The sequence below is a fragment of the Wolffia australiana genome, chromosome 1 (assembly GCF_029677425.1).
Source record: "Wolffia australiana isolate 7733 chromosome 1, ASM2967742v1".
Taxonomy (NCBI): Eukaryota; Viridiplantae; Streptophyta; class Magnoliopsida; order Alismatales; family Araceae; genus Wolffia; species Wolffia australiana.
In genome coordinates this window covers 11740642-11763255 of record NC_135835.1, presented here as the reverse complement: position 1 = coordinate 11763255, position 22614 = coordinate 11740642, and the positions used below count along the sequence as shown (strand labels likewise).

At 42.0% G+C, this 22614-nt stretch overlaps 1 protein-coding gene across 1 annotated transcript; it reads right to left on the bottom strand.

Annotated features, from left to right (window-relative positions):
- Positions 1-5996: 5996 nt before the first annotated feature.
- Positions 5997-6988, bottom strand: LOC144706553 (abscisic acid receptor PYL4-like). The gene has a single exon (XM_078579551.1). The coding sequence runs from the start codon at positions 6703-6705 to the stop codon at positions 6175-6177; it is 531 nt and encodes a 176-aa protein (XP_078435677.1). The 5' UTR covers positions 6706-6988; the 3' UTR covers positions 5997-6174.
- Between the last annotated feature and the right edge of the window lie 15626 nt (positions 6989-22614).

Genomic DNA, 22614 nt, shown 5'->3' with positions numbered 1-22614 from the left:
TCGTAGGTCATAGGCAAAGTACAAACGTCAGTCCATAATATGTATTTGGTGTCTCAAGTCTTAGAACTCCTTACACAACATGATCAGAATATGCCTAATTGAAATTCTGGTATAATGCCATCCAAGATTTATATGTATCAATTTATTAAACTCTTTTTACTAAATAACACTAACTATCTATCATTAGTTTCTCCACACTAATGGCTTGGGTGATGGATATTATGTAGTTGTCAAGCTAAATCACACCCCATATTTTATTTAAGCTCATTGAATAAAATATTAGTTCATTATTACTCTAGTGTGATGATTATAATGAAGTCCATGAATATGTGCAAGGACATAGTGAATTATGATGAGATTATAATATAATGATCTTTAGATTTAAACATGTATTCTAAATATTTCTATTTGATGGGTAGTCGAGATGGACATCAAATTATCTGAATAGAATAATACGTTTTGATATTATTTATATGATAAGTATGGTTGATCTTGTGACCATTAGGGTAAAGACAATAAATGACAAATAGTGTGTGCTCTTTGGAGAAAGAGTTCACTGAATTAATCCAAAGAATTAGGTTGATTCATATTACCAATGTACAAGTGATACATTAACTTGAGACACCAAGGACATATCGTGGATGAATGCCTACATATTGACAATGACTTATGAGTCTCTAACTACGAGATTCAAACAAGTTATATCTCAAATGTAGGAATAAGCCTCAAAGATGATTGAGTGGTCAAGACGGGATCATCCACCCTCGGTATGAGAGAAGATTAACTCAAGGAAGAAGGTGAAAGTAAATCCCTGGCCAGGGTAGTGCGGATATTGGAGAATGCACTCTCCAGTGATCATGTTACATATGAGTACTAATCCAATGATGGCTTAGGGTTAGAACATCAACCATACCCTAAGTCGTTCAAGAGTCTTGTGCGGATGGAGGATTATATATATACGGTAACCAAAAATGGTAAAGGTTCCATGAGAGAGTTTGAACTTGGTATCCTCTAGAGCACGAGGTGTATCGTGGCGGCCCATGGACTGGAAACTTAACATATCAATTGAGTTAAATCAATTATTAATTAATTAATCTATATTTTGATATAATTAATTAATAAGGTTGTCTCATAAACTTTTTAGGGGAATGATACAAGGGCTTAGAGGGTCAAACACATAAGATCATAGGGGCATTAGTTTCCAGGGTCATACACATATATTACTTGATGGGTTTTTGAGAAAAACTTAAGTAAAATATAAATAGGGGAAGGGGCCCCCATTTTAGGCACCTAGTCTAGATAGAGCTAGGACCCCCCCCCCCTCCTTTTTTGCATTCTCACCACTTCTCCACTCAACCAAGGAGATAGCCTTCTTGGTGACAAGATCTTCAAGGTTTTTAAGAAGAGTTGGAGAAGAAAAAGTAGTGATCCAAGAGCAACGTGATTGCGCGGATACTTATAGAGACCATGCATGCAAACGGCTTTAGAACAATCTCAGAGTGAGCAAATCATGGGTGGAACAAGTTCCCCATATGGTACATATGATGTGTTGATTTTGAATATCGATTCTAAATCGATAATCACTTCCGCTTCATAGAAAAACATGTTTTTATGATTGAACCAAGGCATCAAAACCCAACATATGGGACCACCCATATGCATCATAAGAGTGAGGCTAGATATGGCTATTATATTTTGATACATCGTTTTCCTTCTCAAGTATCCATAAAATAGGAATATTTTAAATGCATGCTTCAAGACTAGTGATCTCCATATTACAATATCATCACAAATCATTAAGTTTGATCATGTATTTGTTAACGTAGGCATCATAAACACACTATGATGAATACATTGTATTAATGAACAATGAACAAGATGTGGAATGTGTGAATGACTTTCTGGCCACATATATTTCAACCACTATCAAACATTGATCTTTGGAATGATTACCCCCAATAAGCCACAACCATTTTTTGACATCCACTTGTTAGTTATGATTGATTCCTGTTCAACATTGAAAATCATCTGCATGGTGTCCAACTTTATCCTTTCAAACAACTTCATCGACAACCACTTCATGACACAAGCGCAAGGAGGGTCCACCCCATTTGTGAGGCATAACTCCATATTTCCATCCATGCATCAAAATGTACTCAACTCCATGGTAAGTCATTGTAACTGACCAGACAACTATTCACGTTCTTTGTTTTGTTAATTGTTCAACCCATCATCCACTTGCTCCTCCAAACTACGTTGTGTGTTAGTATTGCCCTTAAACACCTCAGGTTCTCTATGATGGACAAATTTGAATTGTCGCTAGAAGACAATTGTAGTACCATTTGATGGTTACTTCACTTGGATGACCAATGTCACATTCTTAGCATGGCAAATTTTACACTCATATATGTAATTTCCAACGAGCATCAAATATTTCCATATCGAGGATAATTTTGCTCATTTGCACACTTTTGACAGGGCACAAGTTGTCCCTTAGTAATTCCTTGTTTTCTAATTAATCCACCATTTCAAGAAATACACTCTCTGTCATCAACATGAAATTGTAGGAGTGAAGAATGGATCCGATATCCATTGACATGAACATGTACTTTTTACCAAAAGTAGGAAAGGTCATTGGATTTTAAATAATGAGAGTTAGGAGTATCCTGAGATTAAAATTAAAATCAATGTGTAATTGAAAAATATTAAGAAGAAGAGGATGATGATGATATTGATTACACTGAAATGAAATGGGTGAGAAATTCTTTAGAAGCAAATGGTAATGATGTTGAACTGAGATAGACTAGCAGAATTTTTAAAATAATATGATGATGGGCGAAGTTAAATTGGAATAGATCCATATAATGTTCAAGAAAAGAGGAAGACGACAAAAATTTAAGGTAAAGAAGATGATTGACAAAAATAGTGAAATGAAAAGATAGGCAGAATTCTATGATGAAGAGGATAATGACAAAGGTTAACTGAAACATAACAATGGAAATCTAAGGAGGCATGGATGATAATATAGAACTGAAACAGATGAGTGAAATATCTAAGATTATGATGATGTCAAAATGGAATAAATCAATGCTAGATATTCAGTTTTATGAAACTTGTACCTGACCTTGCTGCCAATCAGAGCCCATTGCCCTAAATCACTGATTGTCAGCCCTCACACCTCCATCTCTGCTCGTCACAGCCCACCACCACCCATCACCATCCGTTACCACCCTTCACTACCCGTCGCCCTCAACCTACAATTTCTGTCACATCGTTGCCCTAAAATGAGAGTTGTGACATATATATATATATATGGTATGTTATATCCATTTATGGTATGTTTGGTTGGATATATGTTCTGTTTCTGATTTAAGATACTGAAAAATGCAAATTTCAAAATATGCAGTACACACGCAGATAACGTATCCAATTATGGATAACATACATAAACAATGGATAACAATAACAAGTAAAAGATTCCCCAATTGCAAATGAAATTTGAATGAACGTGTTACCAATATCAATATCTGATACCCAGTTTTGTGTCCGTTATTCAAACAGCAGCACCCTAGGACTTAAGAGCTGGATGACAGAAGACATATGGATGGGATAGGACTGAATGGGTGCCCCTTCAGGATTCATTGTGACTGTCATCCATCGTCATTTAATCATAAGAAAGAATGACAGACATGGCAGAAGTGATCCCCTCCCTCTCAAACTCTCAAAGTCATCCATCTTCTAGAACAGATGACATAAATGACTTTGTACAGTCATTCGTCGTCCGTCCACCTATGATATCGTCATCCACAAAGAGTGAGAGAGAGAGGGAGAGGGAGAAAGAGAGGGCAAGGGGGAGAGAAAGAAAGAGAGATAGAGAGGGAGAGGGAGTGAGGAAGGGACAGAGAGATTGCGAGAGAGATAGAGAGGGAGAGGGGATTGAGTACGGGAGAGAGAGCGAATGAGAGAGAGGGGGAGAGGGAGTGAGGAAGGGAGAGAGAGATAGCGAGAGAGATAGAGAGGGAGAGGGAGTGAGGAAGGGAGAGAGATAGCGAGAGAGATAGAGAGGGTGAGGGAGTGAGGAAGGGAGAGAGATAGCGAGAGAGATAGAGAGGGTGAGGGAGTGAGGAAGGGAGAGAGAGAGTGAGAGAGAGAGGGAGAGGGAGTGAGGAAGGGACAGAGAGAGCAAGAGAGAGAGGGAGAGGGAGTGAGCAAGGGAGAGAGAGAGGGAGAGGGTGTGAGGAAGGGAGAGAGAGAGAGAGCGAGAGAGAGAGAGAGGGAGAGGGAGTGAAGAGGGAGGGAGAGAAAAAGGGAGAGTAAGTGAGGGAAGAAGAGAGAGAAAAAGGGAGAGGAAGAGAGGGAGGGGAGGAGAGAGATAGGGAGAGAGAGGAGAGGAGGAGAGAGAGAGGGAGAGAAGGAGAAAGAGAGGGAGAGAGAGGGAGAGGAGGAGAGAGAGAGAGGGAGAGGAGGAGAGAGATAGGGAGAGAGAGAGGGAGAGAAGGAGATAGAGATAGGGGGAGAAGGGGGGGAGAGGGAGGGAGGGAAGGGGAGAGAGAGGGGGGGAGAAGGGGGGAGAGAGAGGGAGAGAAGGAGATAGAGATAGGGGGAGAAGGAGAGAGAGGGAGAGAATGAGAGGGAGGGAGAGGGAGAGAGATAGGGAGAGAGAGAGAATGAGAGAGATAGAGGGAGAGAGAGGGAGAGAGAGAATGAGAGAGAGGGAGAGGGAGAGAGAGAGGGAGAGAGAGGGAGAGAGAGATAGAGGGAGAGAGATAGGGAGAGAGAGAGAATGAGAGAGAGAGAGGGAGAGAGAGGGCGAGAGAGAGAGAGAATGAGAGAGAGGGAGAGAGGGAGAGAGAGAAGGAGAGAGAGGGAGAGGGAGAGGGAGAGAGGGGGAGAGAGAAAGGGAGAGAAGGAGAGAGAGATAGGGAGAGAGGGAGAGAGAGAGAGGGAGAGAGAGAGAGGGAGAGAGAGAGAGGGAGAGAGGGAGAGGGAGAGAGGGAGAGAGAGAGAGGGAGAGAGGGAGAGAGAGAGAGGGAGAGAGGGAGAGAAGGAAAGAAGGAGAGAGAGATAGGAGAGAGAGAGAGGAGAGAGAGAGAGGGAGGGAGAGAGAGGGAGAGAGGGAGAGAGAGAGAGGGAGAGAGAGAGAGGGAGAGAGAGAGAGGGAGAGAAGGAAAGAAGGAGAGAGAGAAAGGGAGAGAAGGAGAGAGAGAGAGGGAGAGAGGGAGAAAGAGAGAAGGAGAGAGAGAGAGGGAGAGAGAGAGAGGGAGAGAAGGAGAGGGAGATAGGGAGAGAGAGAGAGAGGGAGAGAGGGAGAGGGAGATGGGGAGAGAGAGAGAGGGAGAGAGAGAGGGAGAGAGGGAGAGAGAGAGGGGGAGAGGGAGAGAGAGAGAGAGAGAGAGGGAGAGAGAGAGAGAGAGAGAGGGAGAGAGAGAGGGAGAGAGGGAGAGAGAGAGAGGGAGAGAAGGAGAAAGAGAGAGGGAGAGAGAGAGGGAGAGAAGGAGAAAGAGATAGGGAGAGAGAGAGAGGGAGAAATAGAGATAGGGAGAGAGAGAGGGAGAGAAGGAGAAAGAGATAGGGAGAGAGAGAGGGAGAGAAGGAGAGACAGATAGGGGAGAAGGAGAGAGAGGGAGAGGGAGAGAAATAGGGCGAGAGAGAGAGAGAGAAGAAGAGAGAGAGGGAGAGGGAGAGAAATAGGGCGAGAGAGAGAGAGAGAAGAAGAGAGAGAGGGAGAGGGAGAGAAATAGGGAGAGAGAGAGAGAGAAGAAGAGAGAGAGGGAGAGGGAGAGAAATAGGGCGAGTCGGCGAGAGAGAGAGAGAGAGAAGAAGAGAGAGAGGGAGAGGGAGAGGGAGAGGGAGAGAGAGATAGAGAGAGAGAGAAATAGGGAGAGAGATAAAGAGAGAGAGAGAGATCCAAAACCAAAAATTCACAGAGTAGATCTAGAATGATTTATATAGAGGGTAAAGGGAGACCAGAACGGAAACAGTTTAACTAAAGAAACTGAACACAAAACCAAAAACTATTCAGTTAACTATTTCCAACAGACACTATGGCAAGCTACTCCGGCGAGGGTGAAGGGTCTAAGCAAAATAATTTACAGGGAAACCCGTTGGTCTATCGGCGTCGACTAATTTAGAGGAATTATACATCATCCAAAGACAAGAAACCAGCGAAGGGCATCAGGGAGGGGAAGAGGATCTTCCTCTCCGGGCGAGGTTTTCGGCGACCTGAGCCAAAGACTGGAGATTACAACGGACGATAGTGTCCGCAAAAAAACAAGTCTCCTCCGGCGAGTTCCCCGGCGGAACGTCGACGACGTACGATTCTACAACGAGCGTAGCGCCTTCACCAGCGGGAGACGGGTGGAGAGAAGTCACGGACTTGTAATTAACCAGGCGGTGGTCTCCGCCCACGACCCGGAAGCTTATAACGTGGTGTTCGTCGTCGAGCATCTCCAGTCTCTCCGTGCTGGTCGCGGCGGGTAAGCCGGACACGACATGGACCTGCCTTAGCGAGCCCACGGCGCCGTCGCCGGCTACAAGGCGGCAGCTCTTGACGAAGCGCTTGTACGCTTGGGGGCTCTCGAAGCGACCGACCACGGACCAGACCACGGCGACGGGGGCCGCGACCGGCTGAACCATGACCGAGCCGCACTGGTTCGGGCCTACGACGTGGCTGTGGTACGCCGCAGCCTCCGCCGGGACTTGCATGGCCGCGAGAGAGGAGATGAGAGGAAACGACTTCTCTGAAGTATCTCTGATATTCAAAGGAGCGGTGGGGAGTTAAACAAATGGCAACTTGGCGGAAACGGCCACTTACAAGTACGGAATTTCAGGCCGCTGCCGGGGTTCTCGCAGCAGGGGTGTGGCGGGGGTTGGGGAAGGGCTTGCGGTCAAGTCGGATCACGGCGCCGGCAGCATGCCCCAAGACACGGGGGCTCAGTATTTGGACGATTCTGCTAAGGCAGAACCCACTTGCCACAGGGATAAGGAACGCCCCGCTGGAAATGGGCAAGTAGGTGTTAAATGAGACTGTTCCCTCTGCCACTTTAATGAGAGAGATTTGACTCATCGTCCCCACTGGGTGATGGTGAGAGAATCCATCGGGTCCTCCTTTTTGTGGTAATCGTTCAATAATGGCGTATTTTAAATGTAAAATCAGGAGAAATGACATAATAGTGATGATGAATCATGACAGTTTTATTTATGGTTGCATGGAATCAGTGATGGCTGGTGTGTAGATTTATTGAGAATAAATTATGAGTATTACTCAAATAATACTTTTTGGCACACGACTAGAGAGGTCGGATGACAGTAACTCATCATCATCATTATTATCTCTTGGTTTTTGATATTCCCATTGGCATCCATATGAGGCATGATGCTGCCAACAATGATGAAAGAAATTAGGAATTGGACGACGATGACAATGATGATAAAAATAATTAGGGATTGGACGACGACGATGATGATGGCGATGATTTGACAAAGTGAGTGACAAGGGGGATGAGAAATCTAAAACTGGTTTAATTTTTAAATAAAAGTACTATTTAACAATATTATGCTAGGCTCTGGAAAGTTGACAAAACCGAATAAAAATAGATCCTTTTTAAAAAAATCTAAGCACTTTTATGATCAATTCACATTGTGTCAAGTCAAATCTACAATCAAATAATTCCTTGAAAGAGTCCTTTTAAGCTACATAGGTTTTTGAATTTCTAGAAATATCCATGTCGTCCGTGTTTGATTGAATCTCCTCATCATCTTCTCAAACATTCCCATTGGAAATCTTTGAAGATCTTCTCACCATTCTAATAAAATGTTATGGCATGATACACCGTGCACCTTAAAATGAACAAATGATTTTATCAGCTCTTTTACGTAACTTGATTATCATTGGCCACCATGTACATATAATCCTTTATCCACACAACACTCCTAGAATGACAGGGTATAGTTGACTGCCATACTCTAATATGTGATTCTAGTTAGAGCTTCATGCATTAGAAATTTCTTAGAGAACTATGATATTTCCACTATCTTATCACTGTACTTCATATCATCATGTTCCTTGAGTATGTCTCCTCCTATGTTTTCAGATGACGATCCCATTGAGTCAACTCAATCTTCCTTGGAGAGTTTTTACCATATTTGACCTAAGACTCTTTGTAATCCCATGATTAGGAACTCATTAATCATATTCAAAACTACCATCTATCCACAATATGTCCTTGGTGTCTTACACTAAAGGATGGCTGACACAATTGTGATGTGAATTTACCTGGCTTCTAGTTACATCTAATGATTCACACAGATCAATTCACTTAGCTATTTACCCAAAGTGCACCCACATCTATCCATGGTATCTCCACGCAAATTGTTACAGGATCAACCTTCCTAGTCACATGACAGGGAGTAGACAGTGTTATTCTATTATGTATTTTGATATCCTTCTCAATATACCGTAAGAAGAGAAATGTTTAGCTCATAAATGATCACTATTTTATAATATCATCATAATTGACTAATAATTCCATATATTCTTGGACTTGATTATGAATATCACACTTCACCAATGATGAACTTAATTTATTTGAATGAATTTGAATGCTACATATGACTATGGCTGGCTTGTAATCCACATAATTTGATCATCATCTCTTTCATATCTAATTTCTAATTAGAGCTCATAGAATCCATAATCTATTTTATTATAATCTTTCACCCTATAAGATAGACTTTATGGTTCAGAAACAATGGAAGGAATAATATAGGTGATAGTTGATCAATGTATGAAGAAATGGATGAGTGAGTGTAGGATATATCATTTCTATCTTTTGTAATTTTATATTTCTTTCTTGGATTTTCATTAAAATTACCGGAATTTTTTTTTTCTCGATTTTATGTATTTGGGGTGATGTTAAAAGCAAAATATATTTGTAATGAAATATATAATCTTTCAACTCTCAAAATATCAACATAAAATTTCACTCACCAACCTTTTAAACTATTTTTGACGCCTCCCCCCCAACCATGCAAATTTAATTTTTTTCAAACAATTCTGGTATCCTAACACGGTTGACAAAAATGGTCATTGGACCATCCCACAATCCCTTTGTTTAACTGATGGCCACTGGTATGTGCTCCGGTACAAGTATTCACACTTGTAACTTCTGCATTAAATCCTATATCCTTTGAAGCCAATGTACCACCTCTACCACTCAGGCTTCCACGGCAAGACTATATTATTTCCTCGAGCCCATCAATTTTTCCTGTCTTGATGGAACTGTGATCCCTTAATCTTCACGAGAAGAATGTGAAATTCTATTTTTTTATTCCAGTGTTTTCTTTCTGATTTTTTATGATTTTTGTTCCTTAATTTAGAATCCAGTTTGAAAGCACACATCGAATAACAACAATGATAGTACTATTCCACAACACCTGATCAATTTTTTTATAAAATAAAAAATTCTGATATTAGATGGATAATAAGTAAGAATAGATACATGCAATAATTTGTAAATATAAATGGAGCAAGGATGGAAAAATAAAGAATGGTGACATGCAAATTGTATGGATGGATGTGTACGGATGATATATATGAGATGAATATATGAAGATGGGTAGATGAGGATAAATGGCTAAGGATATAGGGATGTATGTAGATAGATGGGTTTTGAGAAGAAGATGACGACATAAGCGCTATGAGACTTGACTTATCATCGATCATCTTATACCAAGATCAAGGTTGTTGGGTTCTAGAGGCCTTGATATTAATGAAAAAGATGATTCCATGCAACAAAAGACTCATAACGAAATCGCAACGACATCATTAAAATCATTAAATGAAGAACTTGTGCACGTATTGCATCCGTGATTTCTCGGATCCCAGAGTGAGACGAGTTGATCTGCTCAAGTGTGCTACCTCTAGATATATCCATGCAATCCTCGGCACGTTAAATCTCCTCCACCTTGACAAGCTCCGATCACTCTCCTTTGTTGTCGTTACGTCGTCCCCATCGCATCGAGAGTGGAGAGGAGGTGTGGGGAGAATGTGTTAGATCCACACGAGGCTTGCGCCAATCCTCAAGGATGATGAAGATCTTACATGAATGTAAATCAATGTAAAACATACCTCGATCCATCACGTCTTCTCTTAATCGAATCGAACAAGCTTGAGGGGAGGCCTTTTGGATCAATACAGGATGACTTCTTGAAGTCTCTCTGAGTAATGGGATGCTCAAGAGAAAAATCAATTGCCTTATGACCCAAGGAACTGGCCCCTATTTATAGGAAGAGGTGATACTTAATCCTCTTTAGTCTATCTTAATTAATCCCATCATTATAATTAAGATATGCATAGCCTCTACACAATTAATTATCATACTTATTGTTATAACTGTCGTAATCCCGTCATTAAGTGAATCATATATAAGTTGAGATTTATAACTGATAGCTTAACAATATGCAGCTATATACAGATACATATATAATTGTCCATAGATTAAGAAATTAATCTAACAAAATGGAGAAGAAGGGGACAGCTCCTAAACAATTCTGGCCTGGGTGAATTTCGTTCAAGGCCTTCCCCTATTTATACTAAGTGGGTTATTTTCATAAAACTCCCAAAACTTAAGTATATCTTCCGACATCTAAAAGACCATTTGCGTGTGACCCTCTAGGCCTTTGTATCAGTCTAGTTAACAACTCTAGTGGCCCAATAACCTTTATTGACCTCACAAATTAAGTAACTATATCATCATATAGATTAATTAATGTTGTATTGATTTAACACAATCGACAATTTGGGTCTCTAACACGTGGGGTGCCAAGCTACACCTCATGCTCTAAAAGATACAAAGGAGCATGTATCAACGCACTTATGAAACCTGTTCTTCATCAGTTACCCTGTACGTATAAACCCTCGTTCACTTGATGCTTCAAGGAAGAATTAGGTTTTGGTCAAGTCGCAAACCCTAATCAGTCATCCGAGTTAGAACTAATGGGTTCGGAAATTTTTGGAGATACCTCTTTGATATTTCCCTGCCTTGGCAAAGGACTTCAATGCATAATCTTCCTTGAGCTATCACCTCTTATACCAAGGATCCATGATCTCATCTTGACCACTCAATCATCTTCATGAACTTCATGATGCAACCGAACTAATACTCTTTAAAGTCCCATGATTAGGGACTCATAGGTCATAGTCAAAGTACAACTGTCCATCCACAAGATGTCTTTGGTGTCTTTGGTCTAAGGACCACTTACACAATCGTGAAGTGAATCAATCTGATTGACAGTTCAGTATAATATCATTTAGGGACACGTAGGGATCAATTTAGTGAACTCTTTCCACTAAAGAGCACCCACTATCTATCCATAGTGTCTCCATACTAATGGCTAGAGGAACAACCGTACTCATCATATGAGTGAGGCTAGATAGGGCTATTCTATCCAGATACTTCGATGTCCTTCTTGAATATCTTTGGAATAGGAATATTCAGAACACATGCTTAAAGATTAGTGATCTCCGTATTATAATCTCATCATAATTCACTAAGCCAGATCGTGTATTCATGGACTTCATTAAAAGCATCACACTTGCATTATACCCAATATGTTATTTTAATTAACATGTAACGAGATATGACATGTGTGATTGGCTTGACGGCCACTTATATTTCCATCAAAGCCAAGTTATGACATTAGGAAATTCCCTCCAATTTTGTTTCAACTTCTCACTTCTACCATTTATGGAAACTAAGAAAACATGATGGTTATTGAAATCCTTTTCTTTCACTTAGCCCATAAATGTACATATTTATTCACATAGACATATTTTCTCTTTTTTCAGAATCATACTAATTGTGAATAAAATAGCCAAATTTAGTGTTTTTGACATAGGTCCATGTAATTTTAAATTGCAGTCTCATATTAGTCTTTAAATTTGGTCTTTAATTTAGTCATTTGACACAGTTTTTGACATAGGTCCAAATAGCCATGTAATTTAGTCTTTAAATTTCATTCAATTGTGATTTAAATAACAGTAATTTTTTCCCTTGTTCCATGTATCACCACATATAAAAATAAATAAATCAGTTCATGATTGGCCTATTAAAATTTCAGAATTTGCAGTCTCATATTGATGCATTTTTTTGAACAATTAAAAAACTATGCGCAATTTGCAGCGATTAATTGGGTGCGGCCATTGATTGGCTGAAAGTGTAACTAATGGGATCAAGACTTGTGGTGACTCATGATAAAATAAAAATAAACCCAAAAAATTATTACTCCTTTAAATAATTCCATAAAATAAACTTTATTCTATAATAATACTTAAAAAATAACTTAATATATATCTCAAAATGTATTATCATAAAATTCTAAATATATGTCTTACAATTTTTTTTCTAAATGTTATAAATTTCCCAGGAAATACCCAAAATAAAAAAAACCATAATATCATGATAAAAATAGATTTATTAATTTGAATATATTTAAATTATGAATATAAAGTGATTTTTGTTCTAGTGTGTTATCAAGGGACAAACTAGGACTGGTGGGTAAAGTTTTTCGAGGGGAAATGAAAAACGGTTTTAGAATATTTTTGAGATCAATAATTCATAAAATCTGGATTGTAGAGAAGATTAATTTCATAATAGAGAGGAAGTTACAAAATTTTTTTGTAGAGAGAGAAGATAAGTTGAAATGGATAGGATGCTGGTTCCTATGGGGTTTATTGTTATGGTTCCTGTGGGGTTTTTTTATAGAGATAGAATATAAGTTGTGAAGTCTTGATCATTTACATGGACCCACTTCTCATTCCATTTGTTGGAATTTGATGATTTATAAACTGTCCCTAACGAACAATCGGTTCATGTTTGAGCATGATGAATCACTTCGTGCTGACCTCTTGCCAATACTTAGTCCCTCATCTGAAAATGGAAAACTGGAACATTTTCTGCATCGGCGGATGAAGAATCGCGAACATAATCACTTCAACCTAGGATTTTAATACCATATGCTTTCCATCAGGACAAAGTATTCTCCTAAATCGAATAAGAGGGCATGATTGCATAGATGACCGTATATATATATTTCCCTAACATCTATTATTTCAATTTATTCCTCTTTTCTCATGGTTTGAGAGCTCCTTTCTTTCATTTTGTCCTCCCCTTTATCAGAGAACTTGAGGCTTATTGAATGGATTCAGGTTATGGCCCACACACCTTTAACTTCTCTGTTGAAGCAAACTGAAATTATCCATTAAACCCACAATCCCACAAGATTAGCTTTAACTTTAGATAGCGTGATCTGGTCCATAACCAATCATCTAATACTTAACATATGACACTGAAATATTCACAATTATTAAACCCTCCTCAATTCTTTGGGTTACAAATGATTAAATCTAATATTTACAATCAATCATAGTAATTAAAAATGTTTATATTATGCTTATATCATGATAAAATCATTATTAGGTGCCTGAAAACACATAAAATAGGTGTAACAATTTTTAGGTTTAGAATCATATAAATGACAGTTATCTTATTCTCGATCACTGATAACTGGCAAATTAACATGTTTAATTGATGACTTTTACAGTATATTTATGTGTTTTAATGACCATATTTGCATATTGTCATATATAAATGAAGATAAATGACTTACACTTTGACTTTATTATTGTTTCTAATTTTTTACATGGTATTTAACCTCATTTCATTAAAGAAATATTTTTTACAGGGCTTTAAATACTTGGCTAAAGGTTGGTAAGGGCTTTCCTAATTTTTCTGGAATTTTTCCATATTGTTATATAACTTTCTGACCAATATTTAGTTAAGAAATGATTTTTGGAAATTTAAATAATACATATATTACTTATATGGCATTTTAGAAAGTATTTTTGATATATATATATATCAAGTGGCATCCACGTCATTCGCCCAAAATTTGGGCAAATAAGTGGATGCATACTATTAAAATAAACAAGAGAGAGAGAAAGAGTATTATTGGCTTATTATGGCATCGCAAATCGCGATGCCATAATGAGCAAATCATGAGCTCAAAAGAAATTATGACATGGCATGTCGATGAGAGAGAGGTACGTTTTTCATTTTTTACTTTCACTTTTTGTGCAATAAATGCACGTGGAGAATTGATATCCGCGTGCATTTATTAAATAAGAATATTCCGTCGGTTAGCTGCGTGCATTGAATGCACGCGGCAACTGACACACATGTTTATAGAATAGACATTCTTTATTTATTATCTACGGCGTCGATTCGCCGCGTGCATTAAATGCACGCGGAAGTCGACGATGAATGCATTAAAAAACAGCAGTAATCTCACCTCTCTATTGATTTTTTTATTTTAAAGGGGGGCTGACGAGGGTGACGTGGCATTTTGTGAACCATTTAATTGCAGGAATCATTCTCCAATGATTGCGCGCTGCGGACGCGCACAACGATATGTCAGAACGCGATCTGACAAAGGGAAAAATGAGAAAAAATGCGGCAACCGATCAGATGACGCCATTTCCTAGCTTCTTGGAGGAGAGATACATTAATCCAACGACTAGGATTAATCCTCAGTAAAACGACGATATCTTGAGATCTAGCCATCAGATCGGGCTGAAATTTTGAGGGCATGTTTGTATTTTCCCCCTCTACAATCCCTATGGTTGGATCTTTAAATAGAGCTCTAGAAAAGACGAAATTGTCTTTTTGAAGCTCTCCCCAAGGATTTGGCGAGGAAGGACACATGAGTTGTTTTGGAAGTCGATAGATCTTGATTCTGCATTCAAAGTTGTAAGTTTCTGATTTGTATTTTGAACTTCTTCTTGAGAGATTCTAAAACGCCTTGGCATGGGCAAAATGTACATGCCCTAGAAGTTGTTTTGAATGAAATTAGAATTGTATTTTGAGTCAGATTTGAGATCTGATTTTTAATCTTTAGTTTCAAATAGATTTGGAACAATTCTGTATTTTTAGATTTTTAAATTAGGATCAGATTTCACCTTTTCCCCAAATTCTTCAATTTCTCTCTCTAGGTTAATTCGTCTAGTTTCTCTCTTTATATTTCAAATTTGATGGTTAGGAAATTTAATTCAATATATAAAACCCTAAATATAAAATTTCATCAAAAAATTCGTCCATCTTGAAGTCCAATTTCAAAATCCCTTTCTTGATTATTAAATTCCCACTTTCAATTCATAAAAATTGTCTTAAAATTTTATAATAATTGGGAAATTAATAATCTGAATTAATCTGATCTTATAATTAAAATTATACTATCTTGAGCTTTTTGATCGAAAATATTGAAAATGAAAATTAAGTTTTTACTTAATTTTGATTAATTAAAAACCTCATTAAGTATAATCAAGGTTTATTAATTTCAAAATTAATTCATCCTTGAATTAATTCATTAAAAATTGGATAAAAATTCTTGCTTGCTGCCTCCCTGTGGTTCGACCCCTTGCTTGCTTTATACACTGTATTTAGTGATTAAGGGTATTTATAAATTTGATCGTACAAGTCTAAGCGCAAAATCAATGACATATTTACACACCATTTTTAGGCTTATCAATCACTCATTCTGATTTTTCTCTAGCAGAATCTGTGCAGGAAGGCAAAACTCCGAGTTGATACATTAGTGTGAAGAAAGTTTTCATGATGTTTTAATAAAATAATTTGGGGTCTAAATCTCTTAGAGGCTTGGTCTGAAAGAAATATACATACTGAAAAATGATTTCTCCGAATTTCTTCTTTGAATCCTAATAAATGCAAATTAATATACTTGGAATATGTGCTTTAAGTCATTTACAGCCCATTGATTCAGGGCCACTATGGTAATCATTACCATCACCACCACATTGAAAGGATATAACTGGAATTTGCACCCATATTTTTATGGCTTCACAATGTAATGACCCTCCATTGTAGGAATACCTCATGTCATGCTACCTGCACAATGGATTTTACAGGGCACACTTCTTGTTTCACCTATCCTTCTTCATTGGTGCTAGGCAAAAGTTTATTCATTGTCTGCTGCCTTTCCTAATAAAGAATTGAAGAGCCATGGAAATATCATGCTCAATGAACTTTCATATTTTATCCTAATTCCTCTGTACATTTTATCACCCAAATTTTTTCAGAGATAAATTCCCCACCATCTTAGTGGACCTGCCCTTGCTCTACATTTCATATCTTTGAAGCAAAAATTTAAAAACATTAATGACTAATGTCAACATTAAGACATTGGCTCTAAATTATGAGGAGCAAAGGTCATCTCTATAGGAAAAGGATATTAGGGATATGATGAGTTTTTGAACTATAATTAAAGGTGCGATGAGAAACTAATTACTAATGATATACCTATATATATTTCTAATTTATCTAATGTTTATAGAAATATAGCATGAGGCGTTGTTTGTATCACATCATTTATTAGTAATATTATGATTAATTAATGTCCATGCTCACCTTTGTCAAAAAATCTCAAAGAACAGTACGGTCTATTTACCATACTTCAATTCATTGACTTTGTAACCCACTCTGATGACCGAAGATGTCGATGACGTCGTCTCGTGGGGTACCGAGTGATGCTCGGACACCAAGGAGATACGCGGACGTCGTCGAAGACGTTGTCGGTCGATGTGGACCTACGAAGATGCGACTATGTGATGCGATGAAAACCCTAGGTGACAGTACATGCAGCCCCGACTCCTGGGGTTCGCCGGACTCCATGCTCTGGGGCGGGTGACCGACGGCAGTAACAGTGACCTCCTGACCCTCATCGGAGAGACGAAGGAATCTACGACAAAGGAATCTACGACTTAGGAGCTCAGGCGGCGGCGTTGAGGCGGCAGCAGGTCGAGGTGGCAATCGACGGCGGTGCGGGCGGCGTCTTGACGACGGCGCTAGGGGGGGGAACCGGGCGGCGGTGGTGTGAACGGCGGCGGAGATCGGCGCGAGGTGGCGGCCTCGGCGCGGGCGGCGGCCTCGATTGCGGGGCGTCGACCTCAATGCGGGACGGTGGGCTCGGTGCGGGCCGGCGGTCTCGGCGCAGGGCAGTGGCCTCCGTGCGGGGCGGCGCCCTCAAGGCTGTTGCGGGGTGGTGGTTTCGGGCGGAGCCGCGGGATGCGGCGACAGCCTCCGGCGGGACCGCGAAATGCAGCGACGGCCTCCGAGGGGACCATGGGATGCAGCGACGGTGGCCTCCAGCGGAGTCGCAGGACGTGGCGGCGGCCTCGGGTGGAACCGCAGGATGCAGAATTGGTCACTGACAGAGCCGGGGGACATGGCGGCGGTCTCAGGCAGAGCTGCGAGACGCGGTGCTCCGACGTCGGCGGGTGATGACTGGCGACTGACAGCGGTTCTTCCTCTCCCTGCCCCTCTTCTTCTTCTCCTTTTCTCTCTCTTTCTTGGAGTGGTGGTTCCCTTTCAAAATTCAGCTTTTTCTTTTGACTTTGACCAAGGGATTAGGGCACCCACTCCATCCCTTATATGGGAATGGTAATGGGCCCCTTGAAATAGGTCCAGCATGGGGGCCCATTAGACATAGGGGCCTCCTTAAAAACCCAAAAAAACAAAAGGAAAAAAGGAAATACAGACGAAATAGAAAGATGAATTGAAATGAAGGGCCTTGCGGGTGGATATGGCCCAAAAATCAAAATTATAAAGATACGTTCGCCTTCGCTTTGGCGTGTCGATCTGGCGGGGCTCGAGCCGGCGGCTATAGCCGGCGACAGTGGGTGCTTCAGTGTTGTCCTTCAGAGATCAGCCTTCAATGGGTGCTTCAATTGATGGAGGGGACTCTCCTGCTTCAAAAGGTGAGATCAGGAAGAAGGAATTGTGAAAGTGTTTACATTTCTATCTTGGTCTCACCTTTTGAATATACGAGAGAGGAAGGAGGAGGAGATTGACGGAGCATAAGAGTAGGAGAAGATTGGGGGTGAGAAAGGCAACGAAGGGGAAAGATGATCTCTCTCTCTGATTTGCGAATAGCCTCCCCCCACCCCTAGGGTTCTCCTCTCGCCTTAGTGGATACCCGCCCAGCCCGCCGGATCAACACTACGGCCATCGACAAAATTCCGCCATGGGGGCACATTCAGTGGCAGACTTCCGGGCAAATTGGGCAACGACTCTGATCGTGAATCTTAGTAACACAGTGATTTCAACTAGATGCATAAATCGGTGACTCACCCAAACTTGGGCGCCGATCCCGGCAACCTCAGGCTCTCGACACTCTAAATTTGGGTGTCCGGGCCTTGGCGAAGAATTTTGACGCATGCTGGTGCCGTTCTCGTCCGGTCGAATTTCCTGTTGCCGAATGCAGGGTTTCACCGCACGGTCGATTGACCTGAGTGGGCATAGGCCCCAAAATTGGTAATTGACGACGAACGATTTTGCCCTGGCACAGTCAACCTTCTATAGTGTAACCATGATTGCTACGGGCGTGACCAGCCTGCCTTCGTTGGGACGAAGTCAACGCCCCTGGGTGTTTTCGAAGCCAGTCAATGTATTGCCCAGTAGTAGCGGACACGTGGCTGCCCTGTGCGTTGGGCAATCACGCCGGTGTCACGCTATCCAGGGTCCTCACCTGCCTACGGGATTCCTACCCAGACACCGCCCCGAGCCGATCCACTCGAAGCCTGTGCTCTGGGAACAACCGAACGCTCGACGAGATCCTGCACCTCATCCTCCTCCTCTGACCTTTACCAAGCGCTCCTGCATCCTATCGTCAGTTGAGCCGCCAAAGATCTCCAGCGTTGCTCCACCACACCCGCTCTGACTGCCGCAATTGTCGACGACTCTACACGATGAGCCACGTGCCAAAAAGGTACGACGTCCTCCCGCTTGCTCGTTATATTACCCGTTGTAGTTTGTTTTCATCTTGACTCCATCGCGCTCGTGCTAGGTAGGCGAGAGAGGTAATTGAGAGAACTATGAATACAATTGAGTGTCTTACCAGTATAAACGAGGCCGTCCGTTACGTGTGAGCCGTACAGGTTGATTCTATTGGCCGTAGATGTCTTTGTCCCTCTGACGAGGTTTGAGAGGCCACCATCGCTGTCACCCGGCGACCGATTCGGAGCACGGAGCTCGGCGCCTCCGTCGAGTCAGAGCCTGCACGTACGACATGTAAGACACATTGCATTGTAGTTACATCTACCTGTTAGGGTTTATTTATCCGCCGGTCGACAACACCATCAACGTGCGACACACTATCTAGGTACTGAGCCATCGTCCTTGGTACCAACCACACGACGTCCTCGACGACGTCTGCCATCGCACTAGTTATCTCACCCCTTCAGAACATTTATAAAAAGCTCTTAAGTGGAGCCAAATTACTATGGGAAGAAACCGAAAGTTTTTGACTCCATTAAACACTACTTGATAAATGTTCGATTACTCTCACCTCATGTCTTAGGAGGCCACTTCTACTTCTCCAAAATGGTGGCAAAGAGCTATCCTTGCAACACAATTCTGAAAGGAGTGACTTCGCTTATTTCAGGTGCTTCTTTTTAAGTATTTGCTCATCGCGCCTCATAAACTATGAAAATATAGTTAATTCAAAGATGGTAGAACTCATAATTTTGTATATACATCATATATAATTGTATAATAATAGATGCCGACTGGCAGGTTTGAATAAAAATGAAATACCAGATGCTGGAGTATGAAACTTGCAACTTTTATTGTGCGAAGGGCTGGTCAGAGTTTGATAAAGTGATCACACTTTCCATTTTTTGCAGAAGCTTTTGGTCTGGAGGTTGCCAATGGAAAGTGTTTGAAAGGTAACCTCCTGTTATACCTATAGGGGGCACCTAAACAACAGTGGTATCGACTACATTTTGCTCGGGCAAATTATTGTACGCAGGTTTTTTGACTCAGTTTTCATCAAGTCATGCATGGATGGGTTTAACTCTTGCTCCCTGAATCATTTGGTGTTTTCCGCACCTAAGAATTGTCCTTCCCGGACCGATCCCAAGTATTATGACTGGCTGGACGTTGAGGGGTAGTTCATCGTTGGCTCTTGGACAGTATTTCACCTAGTGTTAAAGGTGAATTCATGTCTCTAGAGTCGGCTCGGGCGGTCTGGGAAGCAGCACTTGAGAGCCACTCCAAGAAGCACAACATTGCGACTCTGTACGAATTGGTACATCGGGCCGCTAACCTGCGTCAAGGGGACCGGTCTATCATGGAGTACAATACGGAGCTCATTTCGTTGTGGAATGAAATTGACTACTACATGCCGCCCGACCCCCATTCGGTGGACCGCCAATATACTCTTCAACTTCGGGTTTTCCAGTTTCTTATGGGACTGAACCCGGAATATGAAGTTGTACGGGCTCAGCTTATTCATCGGGAGACTGGTCCTACCTTCAAGGATGTGCTCCCCAGTGTGCGGGTTGAAGAATCCTGCTTTCAGCAGGCCCAGAACTCGGCTTCGGCACTTGTAGCTCATTCCTCTTCGTCTGCACGCCCATCGTCGAATCCACCACCCGGCTCTTTGCCACGTGGTCCGACGGCTCGGACGGAGGATTCTCCAAAGGGTGATCCTTCGCTGTTTTGCAATTACTGCAAGAAGCGAGGTCACTCTAAGGAGACGTGCTACAAGCTTCAACGGAAACGCGCACAACCGAGCAACCTTGCTGTAGCCGCCTCGTCCGTGCCCCCCACGGGTCAAGTGCCTATGCTGTACGGTCTTCCCCCGACTAGTGCCTCGCTCGCTAGCTTCACTCCGGAAGAGATGGAGCGTCTACGCCGCTTGCTTGATCCTCCAGTCGTGGGCTCATGCTCCTTGGCCCACGCAGGTATGTCCACCAGTCTTCCCACACCTACATCCCCTCCTGGCCATTCTTTTTCCTCTTCCATTTGGTTTCTTGATTCCGGTGCCACCGCCCACATGACCCCAAATCCTTGAGCCTTTCAAACTTATGCACCCGTTTCTGGCTCCTCCAAAGTTAAAACAGCCTCCGGCAATCTTCTCACCGTGGCGGGTATTGGTCGTGTGGCCCTTTCCTCTTCTATGCATCTATCTAAAGTTCTTCATGTTCCTCGCCTTACTCATCATCTTCTCTCCCTATCTAGCCTTGTTCGCGACTTGAAACAAGACCTTACCTTCTCTCCTAATTCATGTTTTTATCGTGATAAGGTGTCGGGGAGGACGATTTCCATTGCTGAGGAGCATGAGGGGCTCTATCTTGTTTGTCCTTGTTCGAGTTCTCTTGCTTTTGCTGCTGCGGCAGTTTCCCTTCGGCTTCCACAGCGTTTGTGGCTTCTTCATCGACGTCTCGGCCATCCTTCTTTGCTACTCTTTATCATCTCTTTCCTAAACTCTTTCAAGGCCATTCTGTGGACCGCTTTGTTTGTACTGCTTGTCGAATTGCCAAACATCATCGTATTCACGTATCCTATCTCGTCTTCTCATTCTTGATCCCATTCTCCCTTATTCACACCGATGTGTGGGGGCCTTCCCCTATTCATAGTACTTCCGGTTCTCGGTGGTTATGCATCTTTATTGACGACGCTACTCGATTCACGTGGGCATATTTCTTGAAGAACAAATCGGAGATATCTCGTGTCATTCCTCAATTTTACTCCCTTATCCAAACTCAATTCTCTATATCCATTCGTCGCTTCCGCTCCGACAATGCTAAAGACTACGTTAACACCACGTTAAGCACCTTCTTCCAAGACAAAGGCATTATCCATGAAACTTCTTGTCCCTATACACCACAGCAAAATGGCTTTGCCGAAAGAAAATTCCGTCACATCTTTGAAATGACTCGGAGCCTTCTCTTCCATATGCATGTGCCCAAGTATTTTTGGGGGGAAGCCGTCTCCACCGCCATCCATCTTCTTAATCGCCTTCCATCTCGAGTGCTTGACTACTCCACTCCCATTGACCGTCTTCAGCATTCCTTTCCAACTCTCTCTCTCCGAACTCATCTTACTCCTCGTGTATTTGGATGTGTATGCTATGCGCCCAACCACCAACTTGGTCGTGATAAACTGGATCCCCGTGCTATCAAGTGTGTGTTTGTTGGCTATTCTTCCACCCAAAAAGGCTATTTATGCTATCATCCACCCTCTCGTCGGTTCGTCGTCACCAAAGATGCCACGTTTGATGAATTGCTTCCCTACTATTCCTCCTCCTCTCCTGAACCCTCATCGTCCCCATCTCCCTCCGATCCACTCGAATTCCTCATCCTCATCCCTCGTCCCTCTTCACCGGCCTCGCCCGCCGTGTCTCCGCATGTTGCTCCTCCAGCAATTGTGCCTCCCGACCCGCCTCCGGCCGCCGTCTCAGTCCCTCCTGTGGAGCCTCCTCCAGTATCTGCTCCTGCGCTCGACCCTTCTGCTGGACCTTCTTCGATTCCTCCGCTCCCTATCCGTCTTTGCCCGCCTGAAAAACACTATGGTATTACCCTTCCTCGTCGCAAGCCTCGGCTTCCTTCTTCGTCTCCTGCTGCCCCGTCTACCTCAACCTCCACCCCTCCTGCCACCTCCTCATTAGCCGTGCTGCCCTCTTCCCGTTCCTCTCCCCTCTATCCGTTGGCGGAATCTATCTCCTCTCATCGCCTCTCACCCTCTTATCATGCCCTTC

Bases quoted from the DNA above. Each gene is read 5' to 3' on its own strand.
- LOC144706553 (XM_078579551.1), bottom strand. From the start codon at position 6,705: ATGCAAGTCCCGGCGGAGGCTGCGGCGTACCACAGCCACGTCGTAGGC.